Here is a 19251-nt window from a genome sequence, read left to right as displayed (position 1 = left end):
CTGTCAGGGATGGGAGCAGGGTGGCGGTGTGGAGGAGTTGTCCATCTCTCCGTTGCCATGGTCCGACCACTTCCTGATTAGATTTAGGCTCACTGCGCCCCCTAACCTCCGCAAGGGTGGAGGACCCATTAGGATGGTCCGCCCCAGGAGGCTAATGGATCCGAGTGGATTCCTGACGGCTCTTGGGGAGTTCCCCGCCACCGCGGTAGGTGATCATGTCGAGGCCTTGGTCGCTCTCTGGAATGGGGAGATGACCAGGGCTATTGACAAGATCGCTCCGGAACGTCCCCTCTCGAGTAACCGAGCTAAACCAGCCCCTTGGTTTACTGAGGAGCTGGCAGCGATGAAGCGAAAGAAGAGGGTTCTAGAGAGCGTGTGGCGCTCAGACCCAAGCGAGTCAAACCGAACACGGTTTGTGTCCTTTTTAAGGGCATATGCCGCGGCAATAAAAGCCGCAAAGAAAACTTTCTTTGCGGCCACTATTGCGTCTGCAAAAAACCGTCCGGCGGAGTTGTTTCGGGTTGTCAGAGGCCTTTTAACTCCCCCTACTTTAGGTGGGAGCCCTGACAACTCGGCAGCGCGCTGTGAAGCATTTGCTCGGTTCTTTGCAGACAAAGTCGCTTTGATCCGCGCTGGGCTGGATGCCACATTAGATGCAGTCTCTGTGGATGTGACACAAGCACCTGCTTGTCCGGTTTTGTTGGATTCTTTTCAGTTTGTGAAACCCGAGGATGTGGACAAGATACTTGGAGGAATGAGACCCACCACGTCCATCCTAGACCCCTGCCCATCCTGGCTTCTAAAGGAGGCCAGAGGGGGATTGGCCGAGTGGGTAACGGTGGTGGTTAATGCCTCCCTTCGGGAAGGCAAGATTCCAGCGAGCCTAAAACAGGCTGTTGTAAAGCCGCTGTTGAAGAAACCATCACTCGACCCCACTAAATTGGACAACTTTCGGCCTGTTTCCAATCTTCCCTTCTTGGGCAAAGTCATGGAAAGCGTGGTGGCCTCACAACTCCAGGTATTCTTGAGAGACACGGATAATCTGGATCCGGCACAGTCTGGTTTCAGACCGGGACATGGTACCGAGACGGTCTTGGTCGCCTTAGTGGATGATCTGCGCCGGGAGCTAGACAGGGGGAGTGTGTCCCTGTTGGTGCTCCTGGACCTCTCAGCGGCCTTCGATACCGTCGACCACGGTATTCTTCTGGGGCGCCTTGCAGGGATGGGTCTTGGGGGCACTGCTTTGCAGTGGCTCCAGTCATTTCTGGAGGGTCGTACTCAGAAGGTGTTGCTGGGGGACTCCTGTTCAGCGCCACAGCCGTTGATCTGTGGCGTTCCTCAGGGTTCCATCTTGTCCCCCTTGCTGTTTAACATCTACATGAAGCCGCTGGGTGAGATCATCCGGAGTTTCGGGGTGCGGTGTCACCTGTACGCAGATGATGTCCAACTCTGTCACTCCTTCCCACCTGCTACTAAGGAGGCCGTCGAAGTCCTGAACCGGTGCCTGGCCGCTGTAATGGTCTGGATGAGGGCGAACAAACTGAAATTAAATCCAGACAAGACAGAGGTACTCCTGGTCAGTCGCAAGGCCGAACAGGGTATAGGGTTACAGCCTGTGCTGGACGGGGTCGCACTCCCCTTGAAGGCGCAGGTTCGCAGCTTGGGTGTGACCCTGGATTCATCGCTGAGCCTGGAGCCTCAGGTTTCAGCGGTGACCAGGGGAGCATTTGCACAGCTTAGGCTCGTGCGCCAGCTGCGCCCGTATCTTGGGAAGTCTGACTTGGCCACGGTGGTACATGCTTTGGTCACATCCCGCCTCGACTACTGCAACGCTCTCTACGTGGGGCTGCCCTTGAAGACGGCCCGGAAGCTTCAGCTAGTCCAACGCGCGGCAGCCATGTTGTTAACGGGAGCAGGACGCAGAGAGCATACAACGCCCCTGCTGTCCCAGCTCCACTGGCTGCCGATTTGCTACCGGGCCCAATTTAAGGTGCTGGTGTTATCCTACAAAGCCCTAAACGGTTCCGGCCCAAAATACCTTGCAGACCGCATCTCGGCCTATGAGCCCACGAGGGCCTTGAGATCATCCGGGGGGGCCCTTCTCTCGGTCCCGCCGGCCTCACAGGCACGTCTGGCGGGGACGAGAGAGCGGGCCTTCTCGGTGGTGGCCCCCCGGTTGTGGAACACCCTCCCTATTGAAGTTAGACAGGCGCCCTCCTTGATGGCCTTTCGTAGGGGCCTGAAGACCTGGCTCTTCGAGCAGGCCTTCAACTGAATGTATCCTGAACGACACTGGTACGGACTAGGACTATGATTTTTGGCTATGACCCCAGGACTTGACGAAGCGGATTTTTAGGATAAGTATATGTTATGTGTGTATTGTCTGGTTTGTATTGTCCTGATTTTTTGTACACTGTCCTTTTGTGTTGTTGTTCACCGCCCCGAGTCGCCCTCGGGCTGAGAGGGGCGGTCAATAAATGCAAAAAATAAATAAAATAAATAAATAAACAATTATGAACTGACTTGGAATAAAATACAGAAGGATTTGAAGAAATGGAGCTCTTTGAAATTATCCCTATTAGGGAGGATTGCGCTTATAAAAATGAATGTTTTACCAAAATTATTGTTTTTATTCCAAAATATACCCATAATCAGAACTCAAGCATCTTTTATAAAATGGAAGAAAGAATTACTGAAATATGTGTGGAACGGGAAAAGGCCCAGAATCAAGTATTTGAACCTAATTGATAAAAAAATTAGAGGTGGATTGGGATTCCCGGACCTGAAAACATACCATGAGGCAAGTGCTCTCTTATGGATAAGAGACTGGATGACATTAGAAAATGGAAAAGGTTTGAATTTAGAAGGCCATGACCTACGTGTAGGCTGGCATGCCTACACGTGGTATGATCGAGAAAAAAAGGAAAAAAATTCGGAAACCATTTTGTAAGAGCATCATTATTAAGAGTATGGATGAAGTATAAGAAGTATTTTTATAATAAAATGCCTCTATGGGTTTCACCGATGGAGGCACACCAAAGAAGACTATTAGGATGGAGAGCGTGGCCACCATATAGAGACATTTTAGTGAGAAACACTACTGAGATAAAATCCTTTCAGCAAATAAAAGAAATAAATGGGAATATGACGTGGCTTCATTACCTGCAAATGAAAGAATATATTAAGCAAGATAATAAAATAGGCTTTGCCTGGGAAGAAACAATCTGGGATAAGATCCTGAAGACGAAGAAAAAAGTAATCTCAATTATTTATAATACACTATTAACCTGGCTAACTGAGTATGAACAGGTTAAACCATGCATGATAAAATGGGCAGAAAATATAAGAAGACCTATTCAATTTAGAGAGTGGGAGCAAATGTGGAACAAAAAATTGAAATATGTGTATGCAACAGATTTAAAAGAAAACTGGATTAAAATGTTCCACAGATGGTATACCACTCCAAAGAAATTATCTCTAATGAACAAAAATTCTTCTGATAAATGCTGGAAGGGTTGTCATCAAATAGGCACTTTTTATCATATTTGGTGGACATGTAAAGAAAAATAGAGAAATATTGGTCGATGGTACATGAGGAGACACAAAAAATCTTGAAGAGAGTATTTAAGAAGAAACCAGAATATTATTTACTAGGCTTTACAGATTTGGAATTACAATTAGATGAGAATGAAGATAGACTATTTACTTATATCACGACAGCGGCGAAAATATCTTTGGTAAAATTTTGGAAGCAGGAAGACATCCCTAACATTGAAGAATGGTTAGGGAAAGTAAGAGAAATAAGAGAAATGGATGAACTAACTTTTTTCTTGAAAAAGAATACCGGGAATCCGATAAAGAGGACAGATTGGACTCTATATGAAAACTACGAAAAAGAAAGAAGTAAATAAGAGGAATATTTTGATGTGGATACAATGGGAACATTACTGAGGACACAACACCTGATGGAGAGATGGAAGTCAATTTTTTATCTTATTTTTTTTAATTTTTGTCCTTTTTGTGCTTTTTGTATTTTATTTTTTACTGCTTTTTCCTTTTTACTCGGGGGTTTTTTCTTTTGATTTTTTGTGGACTTGGGGGAAGGGGGGTGTTTTTCTATCTTTTCCTACTTCGCTATCCTCTTTTTTAATATTCACCCTCTCTCGATGTTACTTTCAAATACCTTAATAAAAACTTTTTTTTTAAAAAAAGAACAAACCTAGAGAACTTGGGGACCGCCTATCTTGGAAAAGTATACCAGGATGTACAGACATATTCCAGAATCCCACCTTTGTATTCCCTTCTCGACCTCCAAGTCACAGAACATACATTTCATCCCTGATTCGGGAGGCTGATGTTCCTAACATCAGCACCCGAGCAATTGTTTCAGATCACTTGATAAACCAACCTGGACACAGCATATTATATGAGAATACAGAAATGCTGGACCACACTAACAACCACCATGTCAGGCTACCATAGAAGCCAATGGAATCCACAAGCATGTGGACAATTCTAACAGAAAGGAGGAAACCATGAAAATGAACAAAATCTGGCTATCAGTACTAAAAAAAACCCCTCTAAAATCAGCACAGTAAATAAAGAGCAACACTAAAAAAAACAGGAATTCCAGACAAGAAACAATCAAGACAAGAAACAAACAAATAAACAATCCTACCTGGGGGGATCCTTTGTTGGGAGAAGTTAGCTGGCCCTGATTGTTTCCTGCCTGCAATTCCTTGTTTTTTCAGTGCCCCCCCCCCCCCCCGATTTTGGAGGTTTTTTTAAAAAATATATTAGTGGTCAGATGTTGTTCATTTTCATATTTTCCTCCTTTCTGTGGGCATTGTCCACATGTTTGTGGATTTCAATGGCTTCTCTGTGTAGTCTGACATGGTGGTTGTTAGAGTGATCCAACATTTCTGTGTTCTCAAATAATATGCTGTGTCCAGGTTGTTTCAGCAGTGTTCTGCTATGGCTGATCTGTGGATGAATAAGTCTGCAGCGCCTTTCATGTTCCTTGATTTGTGTTCGGGGGCTGCGTTTGGTGGTCCTTATGTAGACTTGGCAACACCACTGCATGGTATACGGTAGACTCCTGCAGAGGTGAGAAGATCCCTGGGCCAGCTAATACCTCCCAACAAAGGATTCCCCCAGGCAGGAAGCAGCGAGGCTTTGAAGATGCAAGGCCATTCAAACGTAATCAAGATGGCCAATTGCAACATTCACACTTACCTCAAGTAGACAAGAGTTCTTTCTCCTACCCTGGACATTCCACAGATATATAAACCCCACTTGCCTAGTTTCCAACAGACCTCACAACCTCTGAGGATGCTTGCCATAGATGTAGGCAAAATGTCAGGAGAGAATGCTTCTGCAACATGGCCATACAGCCTGGAAAACTCACAGCAACCCAGAGATTCCGGCCATGAAAGCCTTCGACAACACTTTGTTTCTATTGTTTGTTATGGCATTGAATGTTTGCTTTTTGTTGGAAACCTCCTTGAGTCCCCCTGGGGAAATAGCCCAGGTTATAAAGGCGTTTTTTTTTTTAATTATTGTTACTTACGATGGTGTAGTAAAATCGCAACCCTTATATATCATGGTAAAATCAAAGTTTGCTTTTGAGATATTTAAGAAATATTTCAGAGAGAATCTGTGGATATAAAGTTCATGGATATGGAGGGATACTGTAAAAACATGAATATGGTACTCCCACAATAATGGCAAATTGAAAAGGCCACTCATTGTAGTTGAGAATACATTAACCACCAATCTGGCACACTCATCTGTTTAGAGAGGGAAACTGCACCTCCTACTGGGTGGTTCTTCCCTCTTCCAGAGGCTTATATAACTGAGTTGTACACAGGCTCAATCTTTCTTACGCTCCTTCCCCAGTTCCAGCACCAGGTTAGTAGCCAGGCTGAGAAAATCTCCTTCAACCCTTCAACTCCCTAGGAATGCTGGGAGGAATAACTATCTTGATTGGGCCCAAAGGCTTTGCTTTGTATTATATAGAGAGCATTCGGGGGGGGGGGGGGGTTCTTGCAGACTTATAGTGTTCCCAGATGAGGTTTTTATAGTGAAATTCTAACACCTGATTTGTACTATCTGGCCAGGGATCTTTGCCACCCTCCCCAGTTTCTGTGGAGGGTTAAGGGTAAGCAAGTGGATCTGGGACCCTTCTTGCTTTGGGGCTCACTAGGTTTGCATTTTGACTACTAAGCCTAAACTTTGTGCCTAGCAGGGGCTTCAGCAGGACTACTGGTCCGGCAAACTAGCCCTGTTTTGTCCTATTGTTTTGTGCTGTGTGCATTGCTTGTAAACAGGATGCTCCCCACACCAAAAACAACAACCTGTAGACATCTTTTAGCAGTTTATAGTAGTAGGGTAAAGGTAAAGGTTTTCCCCTGACATTAAGTCCAGTTGTGTCCGACTCTGGGTGTTGGTGCTCATCTCCTTTTCTAAGCCGAAGAGCCAGCATTGTCTATAGACACCTCCAAGGTCATGTGGCCGGCATGACTGCATGGAATGCTGTTACCTTCCCACTGGAGCGGTACCTATTGATCTACTCACATTTGCATGTTTTCAAACTGCTAAGTTGGCAGAAGTTGAGCCTGACAGAGGAAGTTCACGTCGTTCCCCGGGTTTGAACCTGCAGCCTTTTGGTCAACAAGCTCAGCAGCTCAGCAGTTTAATCCACTGCACCACTGGCTGCTTCATATTAGCAATGACAATTATTGGAGGACTAAGTAGTAGATTTATATCAAAGAAGAATAAATATTCTAATCATTGTGTTGCTGTGAGTTTTCCGGGCTGTATGGCCATGTTCCAGAAGCATTCTCTCCTGACGTTTCACTCACATCTTTGGCAGGCATCCTCAAGTTGAGGGGTCTGCTGGAAACTAGGCAAGTGAGGTTTATATATCTGTGAAAGAACTCTTGTCTGCTATAGGTATGTGTGAATATTGCAATTGGCCACCTTGATTAGCATTTAATAGTCTGCATTTTTCATGGCTGGTTGCTGCCTGGGAGAATCCTTTGTTGCACCCCTCAACTTCTGAGGATGTCTGCAATAGATGTGGGCCAAACATCAGCAGAGAATGCTTCTGGAACATGGCCACGCAGCCCAGAAAACTCACAGTAACCCAGTGATTCTGGCCATGAAATCCTTTGACAACACATTTTAATCATTATCTTCAAGTCCCAACTTCAATTATCCTTTTATTTAAGGCATTCCAGTTGTCAAGTTTGGGTAGCAATGCATTTCTTGTTTTATCAAAGCATTGTGAAACTCATGTCAGAGTTTCTCTTTTCAGATGCTACTATTGGAATCTTGTGAAGGGGTGTCTACATTTGGGGTGGGAGGGGGGAATTGCACACACACACACGTGTGTGTGTGTGCGTGTGTGTGTGTGGCTGGAATTGTAAGTTGTTAAGGCTGTATGCACTGTAGGGGAAATAATGCAGAAATATAAACTGATTGGATTGTAGTTCTCCCTCTTGCTCTCTCTCTCTTCCGATATGCTATCATTGCTGGGACGAAACTGATACGCTTAGCGCTTAAAATACTTTTGTAATTCTGAAAAACCAGATGTGTAAAAATTCCCTGCTATAAACCCTATTTTCCTAGTTCCCAAAAGACTTCACAACCTCTGAGGATGTCTGCCATAGATGCAGGTGAAAGGTTAGGAGAGAATGCTTCTGGAACATGGCCATACAGCTCGGTGAACTCACAGCAACCCAGTGATTCTGGTCATGAAAGCTTTCGACAGTACAATTCCCTGCTTGTTGCGCCTTGGGTTTGAGGAAGGAAGGAAAGGCGTCCCTTGTCTTGTCCCCCTAGCCCTGACCTTTGGGAAAATTGCAGTGGCTGGAGTTGTGCTTCACTGCAGTTGGGCAGCTTGCACATTCCTTTGCACACTACTTTGCTGGAAACACCAACTTTTGTTTTGTTTCGCAAAAAAGAAGTTTTTTTATGAAGAAGAAAAGTGTATTAAAAACCCTGGGCAGACAGGGTAGAAGAGGGCTTTCCAAAGCCAAAGGACTGCAGAGAAAGAGAGCTTACATATTAATGTGAAAGGGAGAGACAACTGAACCAAGGGTGTCATTCCTTGGCACTGTCTCCGGTCTCAGCAGGGATGGGAGCCAAGAGAAACATTGCTCTTTGTAAAGCAGAGGTTGCTGCAGCTGCTTTTTTCAGCTTGAGAATATTGCATTTTTCACTCTAGATCCAGGATGTCAAATCTATTTTCATCAAGGGCCACGTCAGCCTTATGCTTGCCTTCAAACGACTGTTAAATCAGTGGATACAGTGGGCCAGCTTTTTATTTTTACTTAGTGTTCAGTGCTCTTTAGTTTTATCCAATTTGGGTCCCCAGATGTTATTGAACAAGAACTCCCATCAGTTTTGATTTTCCACCATGTGGACTAGGGATAATGGGGATTGCAGTCCAACAGTACTTGTGGGCCTGAGTTTGGGGAAAGGTTGAAGAACATTTTGAAGTTACAAGTCTTATATCTAAATTCAAACTCCTTTATCCAGAATAAACAGAACAAACTGAAGCCTACCAGGTGTTACTGTATCCCACCTCCTATCTAGTCATGATGCCCAATGATGAGGAATACAGGAGTTGTAGTCCAGCATCTGGATGGGCTACATAAAATAATAAGGCAAGCTAAATTCAGCCTTGAATTTGACACTTGTGTTCCAGATAGACCTCACCTTGTCAGTTTTTTGAGGTGGAAGTATGGCTAGTATTTGGAAGGTTGCCAAGGCATCTCATCCTAAATATAACCCATCTTGTCTATTTCTGGAGGCCGGGCATTGCTAATATCGTTATCCCCTCATATATGCAGTTTTGACATTTACACCTTTGATGATTCACATATTTGTCTAAAATGTTCTCTCTAGGGATCCCTAAGTCTTCTAATGTCATTCTATGGTTCGCTTCCCCTGATCATGCTGGAAGACCTCAAGATTTCCAAAGAGAATACTTTTCTAGGAATTTCTCAGTCTTCCAGTGTAATTCTGTGTTCAGCTTCCAGTGAAAGTCAATCATAAAGTCATGCTCGAATTCCTAGGAATTCCTTGAGAGGCGTTCTCGAATTTTATACCAATTTCTTTGTTTGCAGTTTTTCAATTTTATGGGTTTTTTTCCATGTCAGGAGCAACTTGAGAAACTGCAAGGCACTTCTGGTGTGAGAGAATTAGCCAGGAGACACCCAGATGTTTTGATGTTTTACCATCCCTGTGGGAGGCTTCTCTCATGTCCCCGCCTGGGGAGCTGGTGGTGACAGAGGGAACTCATCCACTCTCTACCCGGATTTGAACCTTTGACCTGTTGGTCTTCAGTCCTGCTGACACAAGGGTTTAACCCATTGGACCACCAGTGGTTCCCAGAGTTATTGTTTAGGGCTGACTGTATTTGAGATCAACAGAGCATATCATGTAACCCATTTTTCTTGCTTTCGGCCTAAAATTTGATTTAGACCCAACATTAACACCAGGTCTTTGGCGCAATATCTTCTAAAGTCAGAAGACATCCAGGTGATAAGGCTTGTCATGAAGTAACTTCCTCAACCATAACAACTCTCAGAAACAAAAGCAAAGATACTGAAAGCTGTTCTGCTCTTTCTTCATTTTTTAAAATCATCATTTTGTCAAAACAGGAAAGAAAATACTTGGAAACATGGCTGGGAAACCTAAGCTTCATTACATGAATACAAGAGGCCGCATGGAAACCATAAGATGGATGTTGGCTGCAGCTGGAGTTGAGGTTTGAGTTTAGTTTTTCCTCTAAATAGATCATATTGCTTTAATAATTCATTTGAGCTGTCAATTTACATACAGCAGAGTCTCGCTTATCCAACGTAAACGGGCCGGCAGAACATTGGTTAAGCGAAAATGTTGGATAAAGGAGGGATTAAATGTCAAAGTATGTTATGATTTTACAAATGAAGCACCAAAACATCGTGTTTTACAACAAATTGACAGAAAAAGCAGTTCAATACACAGTAATGTTATATAGTAATTACTGTATTTACGAATTTAGCACCAAAACATCGCAATGCTTTGAAACAGCTGTGGATCCAGGTGAGAGGCAGACCGCATTGGATAATACAGAATGTTGGATGAGCAAAGGTTGGATAAGCGAGACTCTACTGTATATGTATGGTTAATTTCTTCATTGCAGGTGTGTAAGGGAGCATTTTCATTTAATGACCAAACTTGCTTATTAACTTTCAGGTCAAGAGAGTGTGACTGGCCCAAAGTCACCTAGGTCACTTCCAGACAGCGCCAAAATCCGTGTTTTAGAACTGAGAAAAAAATGTCCCCATACAGACCTGTCAGTCTCAGGAAATGTTCTCCTGCATTTATTTCCTTTATGACCCCCTACGCCAGTGGTTCTCATCCTGTGCCTTTACAGCTGGTAAACTCGCTGGGATTTCTGGGAGTTGTAGGCCAAAACATCTGGGGAACTACAGGTTGAGAACCACTGCTCTAGTCTTTCCTACTCTAGGGCTTCACTTGGCAGTGGCCAGGTATCTTCCACTGCAGCTGATTTGCTTTCAGCTACAGTAGAACAGGCAGGCTTTTAAATTTTGCCACGGAATTGTATTTGCCCTGCATTTCTTCAAGTGGACTCTATCTTTGTTTCTGTTGGATGAAGGCGGGGGCATTTGTGCAACCAGAGCATACATTGTCTTGTTCATTACTTTTTATAAAACTATGCTTTCCCCTGAGAATATTTAATTATGAGGAACCTATTTCTGCCTGGCATTGGAACTGGAGTGGAGCCCCCGGTGGCACAGTGGGTTAAACCCCTCTGCCGGCAGGACTGAAGACCGACAGGTCGCAGGTTCGAATCCGGGGAGAGGCAGATGAGCGCCCTCTATCAGCTCCAGCTCCTCATGCAGGGACATGAGAGAAGCCTCACACAAGGATGATAAAAACATCAAAAAATCATCCGGGCGTCCCCTGGGCAACGTCCTTGCAGACAGCCAGTTCTCTCACACCAGAAGCGACTTGCAGCTTCTCAAGTCACTCCTGACATGACAAAAAAAATTAGAACTGGGGCTCAAGTGACCTATTTCGGGTGTATGGAGAGGTTTCGGGTTTTAAAATAAATAAAGATAAATCTAAATTTATTACAAAAAATTTAGACACTAAAATTATTAGGAAATTAGAGGAAGCAGCTAACTGTAAAGTAGTCCCGAAGATAAAATATTTGGGAATAACTATCACAAGCAAGAACATCGACTTGTTTCAAAATAATTATGTGAAGACATGGTCGGAGATCAAAGGAAATTTGAACAATTGGCAGAAGCTACCATTAACATGCCTGGGCAGGACTGCAATTATTAAGATGATGATACTTCCCAAAATGCTTTTCTTTTTTCAAAGCATACCTATTATTAAAGGGACTAAAATTTTCAATTTGTGGAAGAGGGATATCATGAATTTCATTTGGGCAGGGAAAAAAGCCAGGATTGCTTACAAAAATTTAATTGATACCAAAGAGAGTGGAGGACTAAATTTACCAGATTTAAAAACCTACTATGAGGCCGCCTGCATGAGCTGGCTCAGAGATTGGATACAATTCTGGAACATAAATCTACTAAATTTAGAAGGACAAGGAATCAGATATGGATGGCATTCTTACCTCTGGTATGAAGGAGAGAGATTAAATAAGGCATTCAATAAACATGTAATTAGGGGAAGCTTAATAGATGTTTGGAAAAGATACAAATTAGGGATGGAACCCAAAACACCCCTGTGGCTGAGGCCAATAGAAGCCATTGGGAGACCCATCTGCAAGGATGATGTCAGAACATATGGGGAACTACTTATCAGGTCCAATGGCCAATAGGCACTGAGGGGAAAAGAAGAATTGGGTATTAAAGATTGGTTCCGATATCATCAATTATACGAAAGATTCAAAAAAGACGAGAAGAGGGGATTTGCTTCCAAAAAATCAGATCTGGAAACTATATTAGATAAAGGGGGAAAAGGATTAATAGCCAGATTATACAAATATATTCTACACTATAATTTGGAAGATAATCGTGTTAAAACCCCCATGATCTCATGGGCAAAAGATTTAGGGAGAAGCATAGATTTTGACATCTGGGAAAACCTGTGGAACAATGGCCTTAAATTTACAGTGGCAGCTTCAATTAGAGATAATGTATATAAAATGTTCTACAGATGCTACATAACCCCAGCCCTCCTAGCCAAAATGGACAATTCACAAACAGGATCCTGTTGGAGGTGCAAAAGAAAGAAAGGGACTTTCTTTCACGTATGGTGGTCGTGCGAACTGGTGCAGATCTATTGGAAAAGAATAATAAAGGAAACAAATAAAAAGATTTACAACAAAGTAAAAAAGAACCCAGGGATGTGCCTATTAGGGATATTCAGAGACAGCTTAGAACAGCCAGAGAGAGAAATCTGTTTGTACAACTTTGCGGCTGCACGCATTACAATTGCCAAAAATTGGAAAGGGGAGAAAACATTAAGCATCAAAGATTGGAAGGATAAATTGTGGGATTATGCACAGATGGCTAAGATTTCAAGCAATTTGAAATATGAAAATAATGAAATATTTGAAAGAAACTGGAAGCTGGCCTTAGCATACTTGACGGGAGAGCTAAAGAAATAAAAACAAGAGGAATTTATTGAATTACAAGTATAGAGGGTTAAATAAGTTGTGCATAAATCCTGCGTGGATTAGTGACGGAAGTCAAGGTGGTGGGTAGCACTGGGGGTGGGTGGAGGGGTAACTGTATGGAGGGTTATTTGTGTATGTGTGTTTGTTTGTGTATGTGTACATTTTTGCAACATATATGGTTGGTGTATTATCTTTTCAAAATAAAATTTAATTAAAATTTTTTTAAAAAGTGACCTATTCCTTCTTCATAGCCGACCCCAGCATCTCTCCCCAGCATGATGTTGTTTACTCAGCAGTGCCACAAATGAATGTGAAAGAAGAAGCAGAGTAGAGGGTATTCAGCTTCTTTCCTTCCATGCCTCAGAGATTTTGGAAAACTAGAAAATGCTGAGATTGGGAGGTTGTGCATTTTTCATCATGAGATTCTTCAGATTATTTGCCCATCTTTGTTTCTTTTTTCCCTTTTTGTTGATAGTTTGAAGAACCATTTATGAAGTCCAAGGCAGATCTAGAAAAATTGAGGAAAGGTGAGTTTGTTGTCCAAATATTTTATCTATCTGTGTTGGAGTAATATGAATATATTTTATTTTATTTTATTTATATATCGCTTTATTTTTCCATGCAGAGACTCAAAGCAACTCACAATCAAAAATGTTACAACTTAAAATATGCAAATATACAATAATAATGGTTAATGCATAATACTTTGCCTATTCTCATTGGCTCTAGAAAAATAAACCGATTTCTCCCAATTTTCCCTCCATAAGATGGACTCCTGCTCTTCCAGCAAGTGCCCATGGTGGAAATTGATGGGATGAAGCTGGTGCAGACCCGAGCCATTCTCAACTATATTTCAGCAAAATACAATCTCTATGGGAAAGACATCAAGCAGAGAGCACTGTGAGCAACATTTCTACATTTGGTGAATGCGTGTTTGCTTCTGCAAGATATGTTTGCTGTGCAAGAGATGAGAAATCTGATGTGCCCTTTCAGTCAGCCTATTTCAGCTCACTGCCACTGCAAAAAGCAGCTAAAAAGTACTAAGTAGAGCATTATTAACTCCCAATTGAATTCAAATAGACTTCATTGAAATCAAATGTTGCTTCTGCAGAATTCATTCCCTAATTTCTGAGGATGTAACACGAGCACCTGCTTGTCCAGTTTTGATGGATTCATTTCAATTGGTGAAACCCGAGGATGTGGACAAGATACTTGGAGGAATGAGGCCAACCACATGCATCCTGGACCCCTGCCCATCCTGGCTTCTAAAGGAGGCCAGAAGGGGATTGGCTGAGTGGGTTAAGGTGGTGGTTAATGCTTCCCTTCGGGAAGGCAAGTTTCCAGCGAGCTTAAAACAAGCTATAATAAAACCGCTGTTGAAGAAACCATCACTGGACCCCACTAAATTCGACAACTATCGGCCAGTTTCCAATCTCCCCTTCTTGGGCAAAGTCTTGGAACGTGTGGTGGCCTAACAAACTCCAGGTATTCTTGGTAGACACGGATTATCTAGACCCGGCACAGTCTGGCTTTAGGCCGGGACATGGTACCGAGACAGCCTTGGTCGCCTTAGTGGATGATCTGTGCCGGGAGCTCGACAGGGGGAGTGTGTCCCTGTTGGTGCTGCTCGACCTCTCAGCGGCCTTCGATACCGTCGACCACGGTATCCTTCTGGGACGCCTCGCAGGGATGGGTCTTGGAGGTACTGTTTTGCAGTGGCTCCGGTCATTCCTGGAGGGTCGATCTCAGAAGGTGTTGTTGGGGGACACCTGTTCAATCCCCACAACCATTGTCTTGTGGGGTTCCTCAGGGCTCAATATTGTCTCCCATGTTGTTTAACATCTACATGAAGCCGCTGGGGGAGATCATCCGGAGTTTCGGGGTACGGTGTCATCTGTACACGGATGATGTCCAACTCTGTCACTCCTTTCCACCTGCTACTAAGGAGGCTGTCCAGGTCCTGAACCGGTGCCTGGCCGCTGTGACGGTCTGGATGAGGGCGAACAAATTGAAATTGAATCCAGACAAGACAGAGGTACTCCTGGTCAGTCGCAAGGCCGAACAGGGCATGTGTTGGATGGGGCCACACTCCCCCTGAAGACGCAGGTTCGCAGCTTGGGAGTGATCCTGGACTCATCGCTGAGCCTGGAACCCCAGGTTTCGGCGGTGACCAGGGGAGCATTTGCACAGCTAAAGCTTGTGCGCCAGCTGCGCCCATACCTTGGGAAGTCTGACTTGGCCACAGTAGTCCACGCTCTGGTTACATCCCGTTTAGACTACTGCAACGCTCTCTACGTGGGGTTGCCTTTGAAGACAGCTCGGAAGCTCCAACTAGTCCAACGCTCGGCAGCCATGATTTTAACAGGAGCGGAGCGCAGGGAGCATACAACCCCCCTGTTGCGCCAACTCCACTGGCTACCAATCTGCTACCGGGCTGAATTCAAAGTGCTGGCGTTGGCCTTTAAACCCCTAAACGGTTCCGGCCCAAGCTACCTATCTGACTGCATCTCTGCCTATGAACCCACCAGGAGTTTGAGATCTTTCGGGGAGACCCTGCTCTCGATCCCGCCTGCTTCTCAAGCTCGGCTGGCGGGGACGAGAGATAGGGCCTTTTCTGTGGTGGCCCCCCGGCTTTGGAACACCCTCCCCATAGAGGTACGATCAGCCCCTTCGCTGATGGTGTTTCGGAAAAGATTGAAGACATGGATGTTTAAACAAGCATTCGGTTAATCCGTTGTAACGAATTGTGATGACTAAGGATTGGTTATACACGGACGATGAATTTTGGATTACGATTCCAGTTATGAGATGCATAGGATTGTTATTGGTGGCCCAATAATTTGTACTGTATATGTGTTTTATGCTTTTAACTGAATATTGTTTTTTAAATGTTGTAAACCGCAATGAGTCGCCGATTTAGGCTGAGATATTAGCGGTATACAAGTGCATTAATAAATAAATAAATAAATAATTTGGGGCAGGTAGCATGTGGTTTTTCTGTTTGTTACTAAAGAGCAGTTCTCATTGACTCTAGCGATTGGTGTCAATATTAACTGACGATTGATGCTGCATCCAACAACATCTGGAGGGCCGCATACTACTCACCATTGCATGTCATTTAATCCAAGTGAAAAACTTGGTTTTGGGATCCAGCTTTTGGAGAATAATGCAGTGCAATAACAGATACGGAATATGTGCAATTACTGTGAAACAGCTTTGGACTGCAATTATGGATGGCATGGTTTTAATATTAATGTAATGCTTTTAAATGTTTAATATATATTAATTTAATTTTAATTTTAATGTTTATTGGAATTATATGTTTTCTAAGGCATTGAACAATTGCCTATATGTAAGCTCCCTTCAGTGCCCTTCGGGGTAGAGAAAGGCGGGGTATAAATAGGGTAAATAAATAAGTAAATAAACAAACAAACCCTTTCCTAACATTTTGTGTTAATTATATGAAAATAAACGTTATATAAGGGAGTGTGATTTTTAAAGGAATATAAGCTTGTAGTCTTTTACAAATATACACGAATAAGCTAATTCAGTTCAACAGGGTTCAACAGGGTTGCATCTGCTCTGGAGAGGTAAAGCAGGAAAATACCACCTTGATTTAAGTAGCTCCACCGTATGGAATTCTGGGATTTATAGTTCTGCATGGTATTTAGTCTTCACTGCCAAAGAGTACTGATATATCACCAAAGTACAAATACCAGGATCTTGTAGGGTGGAGACATGGTGGTTAAAGTAAGGTCAAGCTGCTATAACTATACATTGTGAATACACTGCAAATCAAAATAACTGAAAGAAAGACTTTTCCCAGCATGGGAGAATGAGTATTGTGTATTTCAGTTTTACAGAGCAAACCATGTAGTTAGGAAACATAACGCATCCTCTTTTTTTCAGAATTGATATGTACGGTGAAGGTGCTTGGGACCTGGGTGAAATGGTCATGATGTTGCCCTGGAAATGCACTGATCCAAAGGAGAGGGAGAAGGAAACAACAGAAATAATTGAGAAAGCCACTGGCAGATATTTCCCAGTCTTTGAAAAGGTAGGAGGATACATATTATGAGAGAATGCTGTCTCATCTCAGTGATGGTTATACAACTGTTTTGGTATATCAGAAATCAGGAACAGCAGAAAGGAATATACGGGAGGTTAACATCCTACAGTAGAGGCTACATTTCATATTACCACAATTTAGTAGTGGATCTTGATTATGTGTTTTGGCACAACTTGCACAAGAGGGCACTCTCTGGGAGGCCCCGATACATAGCAGGGCTGTCATTATGTAGTACCACTCATTGTGCTGAATGCCCATTGCACAACGAGATGCACTGCACAGTGGGATTCATGGAGCAATGATAGCTACTCTTACTCGCTGTTCTTGAAGACATGAGAATACAGGTGTTGTGCAGTGATGCACTTCACTTTTATGTCATCATAAGTTAATAAAGGCGACACAAGTGCATAAAAGGATGCCATCCTGGAAGCTTTACAGAACTTGAAATGAGAAAAGTGCTTAGATCAGGGTTCTCAATCTGTGGGCCTGGAGTTGTTATGGCCTACAACTCCCAGAAATCCCAGCCAATTTACCACCTCTTTTGATTTCTGGGTGTTGAAGGACAAAACTTCTGGGGACCCACAGGTTGAGAACCACTGGCTTGGAGAAATACATTTTAAAATGTTAGATGCATCTGACCTATTCTGCTACTTATGTCTTGAGTCTTCTTGGTATCTTAGGCTGGATTTACACTGCCATAAAATCCAGTATGTACTTCCCAGATTCCACTGCTATATAATCCAGTATCTGAGTCAAAGGGTATAATCTGGATTCAGGAACTGAATTATATGGCAGTATAGATAGGTCCTTATACACATCTGGAATTCTCTGGATATCTTATATATGCTTGCATTTCCCCCAGAGATACTTCTGTCTAATGTGGACATTGGTATTCAGTTCAGAGTCACAGAAGTGCCATTCTGCATTCAGTTGAGCATTCTTGGACAGTGTATCCATCTGTTCTTGCTGAAATTGGTGGCAGGACTCCTTTGGTTGTGTATTCAAGTGCAAACCATGGCCGTTCAGAGGTTGCATACTGCAATAGAGAATCATAGAACTGGATGGGACCACAAAGGCCATCTAGTCCAACCTCCTGTCATTCATGTTGCATTTTCATGGTGTCCAGTGGCTTTTCAAAAACATAAGTCAATCCAAATCTAAAAGTAGTCCAGCAGTATCATTTCAGTTTACTATATATGCATGGAACAGTGACTGTCAACATTTGAATCACCACACACTTTGGATTCAACTCCCAGAAGTCCCCTTTAGTGTGGCTAGTGGTCTGGGATTGCAGGAGCTGCAGTCCAAAATACTTGGAGAAGCAAAGGCTTAAGAACCACTGACTTGAAAGCCTCTTATGATCTTTCCTGTCCTGTAGGTCCTGAAAGATCATGGACAAGATTTTCTGGTGGGAAATCAGCTCAGCAGAGCAGATATTCAATTGCTGGAGACCATTTTAGCAACAGAAGAGCTGAAGGCTGATGTCCTCTCCAAGTTTCCTCTTTTAACGGTAAACAACCAGTTTTGGGAAGGCTTATGGGGCTTGAAATCTTTGAAATATAAACAACCCATTTGGGGAAGACATGGAATTACAAGACAGTAATGAAGTGTACTAGATCCTGTGCATTCATAGATGCTGCATCATGTTCTGCAAAATTCTGGAAGAAAATATTCCCAAAGCCATTGGAAGGGTTAGTGTGCAAGTGTGTGTGTGTGTGTGGGTGGGATGTCACAGCCAACAATCTGCTCTCCACTCAACAGGGCAACAGAAATTCATTGTTCACAGTGGCTGTTGAATAGTAAATAGGGCTTTTCATATTCCTTGTTTGGGAATAAGCACAAATAAGGAGATAAGCATTGTGAATATAAAGCAGTCATGAATGTGTAACTCTTGGTTATGCATTTCAGATTCTCGGCCACAAACTTTCGTACTTTAAACAAAAAGATTGGGATAAACTATAAGATTTTCTGAGATATATGTCACTTATACATCTACTTAGTTTTGGTCAAGGGTTGAAGGGAGTTTTATTTTCATCATAAAGATGTAATGTCATCAATTATGCTGTTCAATGATGAATATTCAGGGATAACATCTTTTCTTTGTATAAAGTTATAGTGTTTCTGAGCACTCTCCCCTTTTTTGTAGGCTTTTAAAGCAAGAATAAGCAACATCCCTAACATTAAGAAATTTCTTCAACCTGGTAGTCAAAGAAAACCACCTGCTGATGCAGCAACTGTTGCTGAAGGAATGAAAATTTTCTACTGAGTTGTTGCTGTCAGTGATGCCGGCCCACTATTGTAGCTTCAAGTAAAATTCAAAAATTGAGATGGGACAGTTATTTCAAATCATCCCAGAAGGTTGAAATCAAACATGGACATAAAGTTTGGGTAAAGCCACATAACTACATTAGGAGGCTCAATTGATAACAGAACTGCAAGACAGACTAAGAAGAAACTGTCATGATAAGGTGTATTATTGGACTAACATGAAATAAAACATTCTGCAGCA

General features: G+C 43.0%; 1 protein-coding gene and 1 long non-coding RNA gene across 2 annotated transcripts; one reads left to right on the top strand and one right to left on the bottom strand.

Moving 5' to 3' along the window:
• The first annotated feature begins 5813 nt into the window (after positions 1–5813).
• Positions 5814–19251, top strand: LOC132783267 (glutathione S-transferase-like). Its single transcript, XM_060788392.2, has 7 exons — positions 5814–5910; positions 9672–9778; positions 13149–13200; positions 13441–13573; positions 16583–16730; positions 18121–18252; positions 18889–19251. The coding sequence occupies exons 2-7, from the start codon at positions 9692–9694 to the stop codon at positions 19006–19008; spliced, it is 672 nt and encodes a 223-aa protein (XP_060644375.2). The 5' UTR covers positions 5814–5910; positions 9672–9691; the 3' UTR covers positions 19009–19251.
• On the bottom strand, positions 9704–13137 carry LOC137097053 (uncharacterized). Its single transcript, XR_010909942.1, has 2 exons — positions 12908–13137; positions 9704–11089 (listed from the first exon to the last, which is right to left on the bottom strand). It is a non-coding gene; the product is annotated as an uncharacterized lncRNA (long non-coding RNA).

Source organism: Anolis sagrei, chromosome 1 (assembly GCF_037176765.1).
Source record: "Anolis sagrei isolate rAnoSag1 chromosome 1, rAnoSag1.mat, whole genome shotgun sequence".
Taxonomy (NCBI): domain Eukaryota; kingdom Metazoa; phylum Chordata; class Lepidosauria; order Squamata; family Dactyloidae; genus Anolis; species Anolis sagrei.
The sequence above is the reverse complement of the archived record's forward strand: the minus strand, read 5'-3'. Positions and strand labels throughout refer to the sequence as shown.

Coding starts and splice junctions, on each gene's coding strand:
- LOC132783267 (XM_060788392.2), top strand. CDS start 9,692: ATGGCTGGGAAACCTAAGCTTCATTACATGAATACAAGAGGCCGCATG. Junction 9,779..13,148: donor TGGCTGCAGCTGGAGTTGAG/GTTTGAGTTTAG, acceptor TTTTGTTGATAG/TTTGAAGAACCATTTATGAA. Junction 13,574..16,582: donor GACATCAAGCAGAGAGCACT/GTGAGCAACATT, acceptor TCTTTTTTTCAG/AATTGATATGTACGGTGAAG.